At 35.3% G+C, this 13,535-nt stretch overlaps 1 protein-coding gene across 4 annotated transcripts in view; it reads left to right on the top strand.

Annotated features, from left to right (window-relative positions):
- Window positions 1-13,535, top strand: part of LOC140057789 (CUB and sushi domain-containing protein 1-like) — a 66,891-nt gene that overhangs the window by 23,774 nt on the left and 29,582 nt on the right. For 3 of the 4 annotated variants that reach the window (XM_072103555.1, XM_072103540.1, XM_072103532.1), the window contains exons 26-37: window positions 391-555; window positions 6,430-6,591; window positions 7,095-7,259; window positions 7,348-7,524; window positions 7,926-8,105; window positions 8,432-8,596; window positions 10,316-10,480; window positions 11,090-11,251; window positions 11,586-11,759; window positions 11,951-12,130; window positions 12,430-12,597; window positions 12,876-13,055. In XM_072103555.1, coding sequence (XP_071959656.1) covers window positions 391-555; window positions 6,430-6,591; window positions 7,095-7,259; window positions 7,348-7,524; window positions 7,926-8,105; window positions 8,432-8,596; window positions 10,316-10,480; window positions 11,090-11,251; window positions 11,586-11,759; window positions 11,951-12,130; window positions 12,430-12,597; window positions 12,876-13,055 — 2,043 coding nt within the window. The remainder of the gene's footprint in view (window positions 1-390; window positions 556-6,429; window positions 6,592-7,094; window positions 7,260-7,347; window positions 7,525-7,925; window positions 8,106-8,431; window positions 8,597-10,315; window positions 10,481-11,089; window positions 11,252-11,585; window positions 11,760-11,950; window positions 12,131-12,429; window positions 12,598-12,875; window positions 13,056-13,535) is intronic. The other variant, XM_072103547.1, reaches the window with a different exon arrangement.

Here is a 13,535-nt window from a genome sequence, read left to right as displayed (position 1 = left end):
GTACTAATGCATGTTTGTGAGTTAGATACATATAGACCATTTTGTGAAACTGGCAGTCATCATTAACATTTCCTTGGTGTTTGTTTTGGGTATTACTCACCAATTATCTGATACAGTTACCATGAAAACAATTTGTCCAAGAATATTGATGTATGCTACAGTATATGACTAGTTGTTTCTCCAGTTGTATCTAACCAAGAATCAATTCTGCAAAAATAAGAACCAATGTAAAATATGATAAAGTGTGCCTATTGCAACAGATACATGAAATATAAAATTAGCTTCCAAAATCAAAACTGCTCACAAAATGGTCTATAATGGATCCTAGTTTGTAATAATGCTGGTAGTAGTTCACATTTATATGCACCTTGATGTTTAAATAACTTACAGCTGATTGTGAACAGATCGTTCAGTTTGCAAATGGTGACGTATCTGGTTCCTTCATGCATGATGGGAGAGTAAAATTCACATGCAACGAGGGTTACAGGTTGGAAGGCAAAAAAAAGCTCACTTGTAGCGATGGCCAATATGATTATGATGTGCCAATTTGTTATGGTATGAAGTTCACAAATATGTTATTTTAATTTCTTACTACTATATACTTGGAATTTTGAAATATAACAAAAGAAAGGAAATAGCATAATAAAACAAAATACAAATGTTTATACCGTAAATGATTGATAATCGCTGCTTTTGATAATTTTTACATTTATAAAACTGCTTGAGTGTAATGAAATTATTATCATTATCATTAATCATATTACTTTCTAATGCCAATGCATCCTGTCGCTGTCGAATATAGTGAGCTTCACAGTGTCGGATCAAGGATTTTGAAATAGGGGTTCCATAAGGCCTAAAAATGATGAAGTGAAGGACTGACCTTAATTTGATATCCTATCTTTTGCGTTACAATTTGCAAAATTTAGGCGGGTGGGTGGGAGTAGGGTCCTGGATCCGCTCTTACTCCACATTAAACATTTAAATTTAACAAAATATCTTTTTCGTCAGTTATTTACGGTACAAATGATTTGTATACAAGTGGTATCATGATGCATGGTTTCAGGTTAACAATAGAATTCATTGGAAAAAAATATATAACTTGTAATACACCATGGGACATGACGCTATGTCTATATCTTAAATGTTATGGTCTTAGTAATAGACTGGCAGCCCAGAGACATTTGGTTAGATGAGCTAGGTACCAATATCTGACTATTTGAGTGTGTTGGGGGTCACTTGAAGTCACTGAAAATGGGATTCTGCCGGGTACCCCCTGCTGCGTCTAGACCGGGGGGACCCCGAAACGTGCTAAAAAAATCGGCCCAGGTTAGATGAGAGAGATACCACCTAATTTTACCACCATGGGATGCCCATTGGCATCCTTATACCAGTATCACAAACGACAGACTTTTTCTCTGCTGCAAAAGGCCCGCCAGACCCCCTGAGGGAGGGCCTAAAATGGGGTTAGCATAGATGAGTGAGGTACCACTCAAAATTAATTCCAAATGAACAAGTTGTGTTCATACAATACTAAATGGATAACAACAGACTAATTGTCTGCTGCACCGCAAGTGCCAGACACCCTAAAGTTAGACTAGAGATCCCCCTTCCCCCAACTAGCCCAGCTTAGATATTGTAGATACCACCAGCAACCAATGTTATATGATTTAGCACATTGTAAGCAATACCAAATGACCTATTACAGACTATCTGTACACTGCCCTGGCCCTGAAAGACCCCTCTAAAGTTAGACTGGAGACCCCTCTTTCCCCAACTAGCATAGCTTAGATATTGTAGATACCACCAGCAACCAATGTTATATGATTTAGCACATTGTAAGAAATACCAAATGACCTTATTACAGACTATCTGTACACTGCCTTGGCCCTGGCAGACCTCTCTAAAGTTAGACTAGAGACCCCCCCCCCCCTCCTATCCCCAACTATTCCAGCTTAGATATTGTAGATACCACCAGCAACCAATGTTATATGATTTAGCACATTGTAAACAATACCAAATGACCTATTACAGACTATCTGTACACTGCCTTGGCCCTGGCAGACCCCTCTAAAGTTAGACTAGAGACCCCCCCCCCCCCTATCCCCAACTATTCCAGCTTAGATATTGTAGATACCGCCAGCAACCAATGTTATATGATTTAGCACATTGTAAACAATACCAAATGACCTATTACAGACTATCTGTACACTGCCTTGACCCTGGCAGACCCCTCTAAAGTTCGACTAGAGACCCCATTTACCCTAAGTATAGCCTACCTTAGATATTGTTGATACCACCAGCAGCAAAAAAAAACACCCAAAACAACATGTTTAATTGAATAAAGTTTAACTTTAATCGAACTAACACAAAACAATTGAAAATATATCACATCAATGACGATAAAATGACCATTACCATTCTAAAGAGAAAAATAGTTTAAGAGTTTCAAATAAAACTTATATATTATAAGCCAAATATATATAACAAGTATGGATTCGGGTAAATTTAGCATTCCTTGCCTTTGGATGTCAAAGATACATTCGTCTGTAACTCTTGGACATATTTTAAGAGAAAGCTTAGTAATCACCCTAATAAAATTCAGGATTGTAGTAACTTAATCTAAAGTGATTTGATTAATTAATAGTGGGTAATTTTAAATGCTGTATATTATAATCTTAATCCTGTATTCATATTTATATATATATATATATTTATATAGATGCGTTGAGCCTGCAAACGTGCTCATTTTGAATCAAGAGCGAATATATATTTTTATAAAGGAGATGGAACACGGACGTCTATTACACGGTGTTTCACGTTAAACGATCTTCAGATAGACTGAACAATACCGTATCTCGATCGAAAAAAAATATTTTAAAACAAAAATTATAAATATATATAATTTTAATTTATCGCCAATGACTGTCGTAAACAATCAACGGTAATGACCCGAAGGGAACATCACAAATTTGGTCTACCTGCAGACTTGGTCATTTCAACACAAATGACTATACCTTCGGATGACTTCAGGGCTTTTAGGAAACCCTGCAGTAGGTTCGTTGGGATTTATAACAAGAATCAGAGTAACACCTCTGATTCAGTTGTTGAAATTAATTGTCGACTTTCCGAAGGAGAGAAAAAACTTCTTTCCCGAGGACTTAAATTCTGCCCAAAACCAAGGCAGGTCGGCGCACCACAACTATCTTTGGATATAGAGTCTTCCTCTAGAATATTGCGATTACGTGAATATTTTGCTGATTCAGACAGCAGCACCACGCAAAACGAAGGCAACGTTAACAAATTTAAACCAAAAAGTTCCTGGAATCCACCTAAAAATCGTACAAAACTACGTCCCGAGTCCAGATAAACGTGACAATCTCTCAAAACAAGAGAGGCAGGCCATTGCCAAATTGCGTCAGCTATCATCATTACACCCGCTGATAAAGGTTCTGCCACTGTTGCTATGGACATCAAATTTTATTAAGAGGAATCCTTCAGACAGCTTCATTATAACTCACAACGGAACCCACTCCGGAAATTGCGGATAAGGTGGCCAAATCTGTTTCTGTGATGGTAAAAAAACACTCCATCGATCCTAAGATTTACAGTTACCAAATCCACTAGTAGCGTTGATTTTGTGGACACTATAGTGACCATAGAAAATTGTACTCTCAAAACTGACCTATTCCGTAAACCCACTGATAAAAATATGTACCTGCTCCCTAGCAGTTGTCTGCTCCCTAGCAGTTGTCATCCCCAACACTGTACTAAAAACATACCGAACAGTAAAGCATTACGTATCAGACGTATCTGTTCTTCAGATTTAGATTTTCAAAATCGTACCGAAGAACTAACCGGACATCTCCGGAATAGAAATTACAAGAAGGAATACATCGAAACTACTATAAAGAAAGCAAAAGATATTCATCGATGTCAAACACTGACGTACAAACCACGTCAGCAAAGTTCGACCAGAGTGCCATTGGTCACAACCTATCGCCCTAGGTTGCCTCCATTACGGGCTATTAATTTATTGAGAAACATATGCCCATTCTACAGTCCACAGGACTGTTTTTCCGGAACCACCCATTATTGCATTTCGTAGACCTCCCAACCTTCGTGATATATTAGTCAGATCCAAATTTAAGAGTGAAATTAACTCTCATGACAGTCAAAATTTGGGCAGTCACCTTTTACGGCAAATCTTGCAAAACTTGTCCATTGGTTGATTCTACTGAAAAATTTAAGAGTAACCAAACTGGCCGCATTTTTCGGATAAGACAATCAATTAATTGTCTAACCAAAAACGTCATTTATCTCATATACTGTAATATTTGTGGCAAACAGTACGTCGGAGAAACAAAAAACACTCTCCGTATGAGAATGACACAACACAGATCAGCTATCAAAACATTAAAGCTTGATCAACCTGTAGCCGAACATTTTAATTCAGCTGGTCACTCGATTGCAAATTTCAGAAGGAAAACCACAAAACCTTTTGTACTTAACATTAGAAACATACTCCCAGGTTGGTAAAATTATTCCATTGTCTACCAAAATTTAAGTTTCAATATTAACCACCATTTAAGCTGTTTTTTAGTTTCATTCCAAAATGGTTCATACTGTATCTCTACCAAGCTACATTCTTTGTTTTCTACTCTTATTCAGACTCCACCCTGTCTCCTTTTGTTGTATTTCTTTTATTCCTGTCCACCCAGGCAGCACTTGCCAGTTCTTATCCTTCACTTGCAATGATGAAGGGCTAGTGTTGCCCGAAAGCTCTGCTAACGTTTCTGGCTGTTTTACTTTATCCTTTTGATTTAGCTTTTCACTTTTTTTTTGAGATTCAGCCACTGATACCCACAGCATTGTCATTTTTTCAGTTATTTGCCTTTGGATTTATATATATAAATATATATAGAGGATTAAGATTATAATATACAGCATTTAAAATTACCAACTATTAATTAATCAAATCACTTTTGATTAAGTTACTACAATCCTGAATTTGATTAAGGTGATTACTAAGCTTTCTCTTAAAAATAGGTCGCAAGAGTTACAGACGAATGTATCTTTGACATTCAAAGGCAAGGAATTCCAGATCCTCACAATTCTAGCAGGAATGCTAAATTTACCAGAATCCGTACTTGTTTATATTTGGCTTATATAAGTTTGAAGTGAAACTCTTAAACTATTTTTCCCTTTAGAATGGTAATGGTCATTTTATCGTCATTGATGTGATATATTTTCAATTGTTTTGTGTTAGTTCGATTAAAGTTAAACTTTATTTAATTAAATGTTTTAGGTGTTTTTTGTTGTTGCTGGTGGTATCTACAATATCTAAGCTAGGCCATACTTGGGGTAAATGGGGTCTTTAGTCAAACTTTAGAGGGGTCTGCCAGGGCCAAGGCAGTGTACAGATAGTCTGTAATAGGTCATTTGGTATTGCTTACAATGTGCTAAATAATATAACATTGGTTGCTGGTGGTATCTACAATATCTAAGCTGGGATAGTTGGGGAAAGGGGGGTCTCTAGTTGAACTTTAGAGGGGTCTGCCAGGGCCAAGGCAGTGTACAGATAGTCTGTAATAGGTCATTTGGTATTGCTTACAATGTGCTAAATCATATAACATTGGTTGCTGGTGGTATCTACAATATCTAAGCTGGGCTAGTTGGGGGAAGGGGGATCTCTAGTCTAACTTTAGGGTGTCTGGCACTTGCGGTGCAGCAGACAATTAGTCTGTTGTTATCCATTTAGTATTGTATGAACACAACTTGTTCATTTGGCATTAATTTTGAGTGGTACCTCACTCATCTATGCTAACCCCATTTTAGGCCCTCCCGCGGGGGGTGGTCTGGCGGGCCTTTTGCAGCAGAGAAAAAGTCTGTCGTTTGTGATACTGGTATAAGGATGCCAATGGGCATCCCATGGTGGTAAAATTAGGTGGTATCTCTCTCATCTAACCTGGGCCGATTTTTTAGCACGTTTCGGGGTCCCCCGGTCTAGACGCAGCAGGGGGTACCCGGCAGACTGGCATTTTCATTGACTTCAAGTGACCCCCAACACACTTAGATAGTCAGATATTGGTACCTAGCTCATCTAACCAAATGTCTCTGGGCTGCCGGTCTATAATGTTCACATAACTGTACTTACTGTATTTACACATAGTTGTATGTTAACATATGTAAGCATACCAACCGACTATTAGTTTGTTCACATACAACTGTATGTTCATATACAGCTGTATCTTAACACCTATCTACACTATTTACTATTTGGCAATCCTCCTATAATATGTATACAATTAGGTATACAGCAACTGTATTCCTAATACATTACATTTTAAACATGTTGTGGGTAATGTATAAATACCACAAATAGCTAAATGAAAATTGATATTTACAAAGTTTTATTTTTAAACATGTTAGCTGACTGTCAAAGAGTAGAACTGCTGAACGGTAAAATAATTTTCAAAGCAAAGCACGGATCTGTTAGCACATTTGTTTGTGATGAAGGATATACACTTGTTGGACCTAACAGTACAGTGTGTGATAATGGTCAATTCGCAGACCAACCTCCAATCTGTGCAGGTTTGTAATAAGCATTTAATCAATAATTTGAAAAAAAAATCTAAATCCGATCTCCAAACACACTGAAATGTTATTATAGAATACCAGTCCGTCATCTGTCATCTTTCTCCATACTTCTCTATTTAGTGCTTCTTCTTTTAGTTGAATATATATATTTTATTTTTTAATCCATCAAGCATAGTTACCCTTTTCCTTCCTCTTCTAGTTTTACCTTCATATCTTTCTTCTATCATTAGTCCTTCTTTAATCCTTTGTCCAATCCATTGTTTTTTGCTGCTCCGATCCTTTTCATTATTTTCCTCTCCTCCCAATCATAATCAATACGTCCTCATTTCTTACTGAACTGATAATCTGTGATGCATATGCTTTTACACAATACATATTGCTGAAACATCAATATTTAGATTAGAAATGGGCTTTTTTTTGGGCTAATAATTTAATATATTTATTAGTATTATTTGTTACTTAATGCCATTTATATAAACACATTTTATTTTTTCTAGAAAACTGTGAATCAACAATCAGCATTTTAAATGGTCGGTACACTGGTAGCTTTACTCATGGGGGATCAATTACATTCACATGTGATGTTGGTTATACATTGGTAGGAGAAACAACAATAACATGTGAAAATGGACAATACAGTTCATCATATGCTATTTGCAGACGTAAGTTCACAACAAACATGATACCATGCACAAACATGTCTGTTCTACAGGGAATAAAAGACTACTTCTTTTTCTAATTATATTTTAGGAGATTGTAATGAACATCCTACATTGGCTAATGGGCTCATTACTGGTGAATACAGACACTCTGACAGTGTGTTCTTCTATTGTCTCGACGGGTATAGTTTATTTGGTGCAAACACAGCAAACTGTATAGATGGCCAATATATTTATGCATCTGGACTCTCTCAACCCGAGTGCTATGGTAATTATAACATGTTCAGTTATTTGGCAGCTATAGGCCTACTTGTATAACGAACTCAGTTCAGTCCAGTTAGATAATGTTATTTGGTATAATAGTTACCTTCTACACCTACGGTATATAATGTGTATACTTATTAGTGTACAGTAAGTAATATAATGTTTAGGTAATTGCTACTTATATGTTAAAAGTCAGTTAACATTCTATCACTTTTATAAGTTACTAGGTCTACGCCAAAAACTGGTCTTACAAAATAACAAGGCAAAACAAGACAAATCAACACATTTCTAGTTATATTAACAAATATTATTTCTGTTTTATATCATCATACTTCATTCCCTTCATGAAATTATTTCGTAAACTACAGTTATCAAACTACATTTAATTGCTTTGTTTCATTTTAGCAAATTGTGATGATGCTCCCATCTTGAAAAATGGAAACGTTTCATACTCATCTAACATCCATGGAAGTTCACTGAACTATCAATGTTCCGAAGGGTATTCGCTAGTTGGAGCTAACACTGCTGTGTGTGACAATGGAAACTATGTAATTGGTTCAGAAGAATCTGAATCAAAATGTTATGGTAATACTTTGTACTACTACTACTACTGTACTATTTTCAATGGTACTGGTATACAAAAATGTTGTGAGATAGGAATTTAGTACTGGCAGTCACTTCACTGAATGATACCACATACTGTCCGTGGGTTAGTTCAAGTAGAAACTGAACCTTTGCTAACAATCTTGATGTTCATCTCCCTTTTCGACATACACACTGTATTAATATGTATGTTATTTTTGAGTAGTAACGCTACTCCTTCACTTACAGTCTATACGTTTTGACACCTACAGTATGTAGATAAATACATAGTAATTACTAATAGTTTAATGATTTTCTTTCCATTAAAGCAAATTGTGTTCCTATTACTGATTTCCAAAATGGGCAACTAGAAGGTTCTTTTGATCACGGCCAAAGAGTTAGATTTTCTTGTAATGAGGACTACACTTTGGTAGGACGTAAGAAGGTTGACTGCAATGATGGACAATACAATGGAGACATCCCATCTTGTTTCAGTAAGTAGACTGATTTAATAAATGCTAAGTAAGCCTACAGTAGATTCTCGACATCATTTCATAGGCCTAGAATTTAAATCACTAGATTAAAGTACTAGAATAATAAATCACTTTACCTTAATACCATCTAAAATTATTTCATAGTTATATTTCATTGTACAAATGAAATTGCCATTTTCATTGTCAACTCATAAGATCTTGTTATCAATGAATTATAAGGGAAACTTGATTGAAAATGTGAATTTGGATAGGATTGTCCAGCAGATGGCAGTTACATACACATGACAGAAGATTAAACTTTCTGTGTAGAAAGAAAACTCATTAGTAGACTAATGCATGAATGAGCAATGGAAAACATTATTTAAATTATCATCCATCAAAGTTGTTTGCACATCTATACTGTATATAAATTATGGTTAATTCTGACATAGACGAGCACAATGGAAAAACTTTGGGACAAATCTCCGCCTTGGTTACCTACCTTATATATCTCAGATGAACCGTGAAACGTAGATTTGATAACATTAGTTTCCACTATTACGATATATATTTCTATTTTAGGAAGATATATAAAGGGTTTTAACACCAAAGTTCTGATTGCATCGGTAGATTTTCAATTCAATTTCAATTGTATGCGGTCCAAGTAATTTCTGGGTTCATGATGAGCTCACCGTTCACGGGTGTTCACCTTGCAACTTCCTGGTTTCAACTAAGTTGGCAGTTAGTGGCTATAGCCATTTTAGTTTTTTGTTTACTTTCGGATCGGACCGCGCGTGTGAAGGACAGTAGTTAATAAAAATTATACTGCTACTATAAAGATCAAATTAAATATACGCCATAAAGCATCGGAGTATATTGTGGGGAATAGTAATATAAAATAAGGGAGATCTGATGATAAGACCTTTTGTTTAAAATCGAGTGAAATCCCGATAGCCGAGTTTTATTGGGTAACTATTGGCTATCTGTGTCCCGTTGGGACCAGGATACGTCTGCCCATGTTGCAAGCTGTCTAAAACGTCTTCCTTCTTTGGCCGAAACGGCCCACTCTGTCGCGCGAAAGTTAGTTTCAAAAGATGTTTAAATTAAATAATGTATTAATTATTAGGATGGTATTTATTTGAATAAATGCCCAAAACATCCCCAATAAAAAATCGCTTTGAATAATAATACCCGCCCCCCAACCTATCTATCTAATAAACGCCTATCCACATTTATACACACAATTTTGTATTATATTTATAATAACACAATTATACTATTTGTAGTAGAATTCATCACACAATTTACCAAACATTTATTATTTTTTAACACTTTTCATATCTACTAGAGGATTTCAATTGATTATAAATGTTACCATATTATTAAAACTAAAAAATTAAACGTATCCCTCGAATAAGCACCTCCCTCAAATGAACTCCGCCTCCCCACCTCCGCCCTATAAGGGCCATACCAAACAATAAACACTATACTTTAAAATGTTATTAATCATCTAAGACACTGTGAAACGGAGGTTTAGTTTTTACAAATGTCAAGAATTTTCAATAATGGTAACCTACAGAAAACGTACAAGGAAAACGTCCTTCTAAAACCTTTTTATCCGAGTCATTATTATTCCAAGAACCATCGTCTACACTTCCTAGAGGAGGAGCGAGCGATGTGAGCTCACCCTATAGTGTGTAGGAATTTCCTGAAGAGAACCATTTGTTTTGATTTTGTTAGAAAACTGTGAGTCACCACCGTTCCTTGACAATGGAAGAGTAGATGCTGTACTCAATCATGGTGGTGTGGCTAAATTCAAATGTAATGATGGATACACACTGATTGGGGCAGCCAGAACAACATGCATAAATGGACAATTTGAAGAATTGAACCAACAGTGCTTAGGTAAATATTAAAGAAAATTAAGAAAAAGACATTTTTCTATATAATAGTAGGCCTACTTTTTAAAAGACTAGTCTCAGCTAAAAACCTGGTAAAATAATTATAGATTGTCGTTTAAAACTAAATTAAATTCTTTTTACATGTTACAAAAATTGTGTATATGTTATTTGGGAGCTTTCAATTTGAAATGACATTTGGACATATAATATATATACAATGTATGCAGGGAAGTTTTCGATTATTCAACATGGTTTTGGTGGATTCTAAGACACAATAATGCGTAGGTCCTAAATTGAGATCTCACTAAAAATGCAGAAACAACTGTTAATTTAATAATGTTATTTTCTATTTTAATAATTAGACAAAATGAATCAAATCAGGAATCTCAAAATCTCTCTCTGCAACAGGGATGGTTTAACGCTCTGCCTACACTATCAAACTTTATGTTACAAAAAAATGTGATGTACCCATAACGATGACATCATATTACCATAATATTTGGGCAAATCATACTTTCTTTTGTCAAACTAGTTTAATAATGCAGAAAGAGCTTTAGGATAAGTTGTTTGGTTTTAATATGTATGTGATATGTGTATTTTACTATTATTTCAGGCAACTGCAACGAGTTCACTATTCCAAATGGGCAATTTAGTGGAAGTTTCCAACACGGAGGTGCTATTGAAATTACATGTGATTTTGGATATAGTCTTGTTGGATCAAACATTATTACATGTGAAGATGGTCAGCTGAGTTCAACTGATACTCAATGCATAGGTAGGGCCTACATATACACTTTTGTATCTCATGGTTAGATAAATATTCTAGATATAATATCAGCTAAAATACATATTTTCTTACCTGGAAGAGTACATTAATATTAGTTTCCATTTTAAATCTATCAGTCAGTTCTTTAATCCCATTTTTTTTCATTAATCTATCAGTTAAATTAGAAAATGCAAAATGATTATTAATTTTTTAAAAGATATATATATATTTCCTATAAAAGTAAAAGCTAACATCACAGAATATGTTATTATGGTCTTACCATTTCATAGCAAGTCAATAGTACCCTTTGAGAAATGTTAAACTTAAATGTTGTGTTTTTCAGCTGATTGTCTTACTTTACCCCCTCTTGATAATGGTGTTGTAAATGGCAACAGTACACATGGAAGTGTGGTAACATTTGAATGTAATGATGATTACACTCGTGTGGGAGGTAGCTATGCTGAGTGTGATGCAGGAAACTTTGTATATGAAGGAGGACTACTTCCAACATGTTATGGTATTTTGATTTTGCAATCTCTCCTAAATCTATTTTTTATTTCTTCTTTATTATCTTCTATATTATTTATTTCTAGTAAAATTAATATATTATTAAAATACTTACCATGTGGTGTTTTGCAGTATTTATAAAAAAAAACATTATTATACACAATTAACTCTATTCTATTTCTTGTTTTTAATTAATACTAGAAAATTGTTTTGATGAACCAATTCTTGAATATGGAAGTGTTACCAAATCATCAAACAACCATGGATCCACTATTGATTACACATGTAACGAAGGTTATTCATTGGTTGGTGCTAAGTTTTCAACATGTGATGATGGTCAATATGTTCTGGCCAATAAGAAAAAGGAACCAACATGTTATGGTAAGATCTAGACTTTAGGAAATCTAAGGGAAAAAATAAAAAAGAAAAAATTATTTTTTTTATTATTATTTTTTATTGTACTATTTTTATAGTAATTTTCTTGAAACTTTGCATTTTTAAATGGTGTCGCCTAATCTTTAATTGTATTATATCCCATGTTTTTATCTCAATAAACAAAATACTTGAGAATAACCCTCTCAATATCTTCTCCACTATTAAGTACTGTTTCTCCATGAAACTATCATCGTGAAACTGCCAACTTCCCTAATTTATTATTACACTATACTCATTTTTTGTAGCAAACTGTGAGCCCATTTTCTTTCTACCAAATGGTCTGGTGACTGCCACGTCATTTGAACATGATGGTCGTGTACGTTTCTCGTGTTTTGATGGATACACTCTGGTAGGACGCAAAAAGTTAACATGTAACAACGGAAAATATAGCGATGAAATTCCAGTCTGTTATGGTAAAATAATATATTGGTCTTTTCACGTTATCAATTAGGCCTACAGCTACATGCAGTACCTAATATACATTGATTAAAAGAACAATGTAAAAAAGAGCTCATTTAGCAGGATCTATAATCAAACATTGAGTCAGTCCATCCATTATCATCTTTCAAACCTTTAATCATAGTGCCTGTTTACTTATATGGGATTAGATTAGAAATACCATAAGCAAATGGCAGCTTATTTTAGGATTTACGGAATTCCCTTAACATAACAATTTGTGTATTCTTTGTAGAAAACTGTGCCTTAACCCCACTCATTCCAAATGGAAGTGTTCAACGGACTTCGGATGCTCATGCGAGTACAATGGATATTAGCTGTGACTCTGGCTACAATTTAGTAGGAGCATCATCTGCAACTTGTAACAATGGAACATATGAATATCCAGTAAATGAGTTAAAACCAGTCTGTTATGGTAAGAAGTGATTAACAAATCAGTGGTGGCGCCAGCGGGGGGGGGGGGGGCTACGGGGGCTCTAGCCCCCTCGTCGGGAAGCCTAGCCCCCCCGTCGGGGAACACGGGTACTTTTTGTTGGGGAATATAACATACAGTAACAAAAATTCACGTTCACTTCATATAGCTTCAGCGCCTAGAAAACCACGACATTCCATTGACCGTGAGAGTACGTCAGAGGGCTATTATGCACTTTTATGCATTCATTATTGCCAGAGATCTAACTACTAAACAATAGCTAGTACACACTTGTTTGGCGGTATCCCTTTGTACGAATCGTTCACCGTTGGGTCGAGACGCGTGATATCATGTTCCATCCAGGGACCAAAATGTGTAATGTAGTTATTTTCCAGGCGAAGTTTACCGACGGTTACCGAAGGGAACACGGGTACTTTTTGTCGGGGAATATAATATACAGTAAAAAACGTTAGCGTTCACTTG

This window comes from Antedon mediterranea, chromosome 1 (assembly GCF_964355755.1).
Source record: "Antedon mediterranea chromosome 1, ecAntMedi1.1, whole genome shotgun sequence".
Classification (NCBI taxonomy): Eukaryota; Metazoa; Echinodermata; class Crinoidea; order Comatulida; family Antedonidae; genus Antedon; species Antedon mediterranea.
Note: the sequence above shows the minus strand (reverse complement) of the source record. Positions and strands in the feature narration are given on the sequence as shown.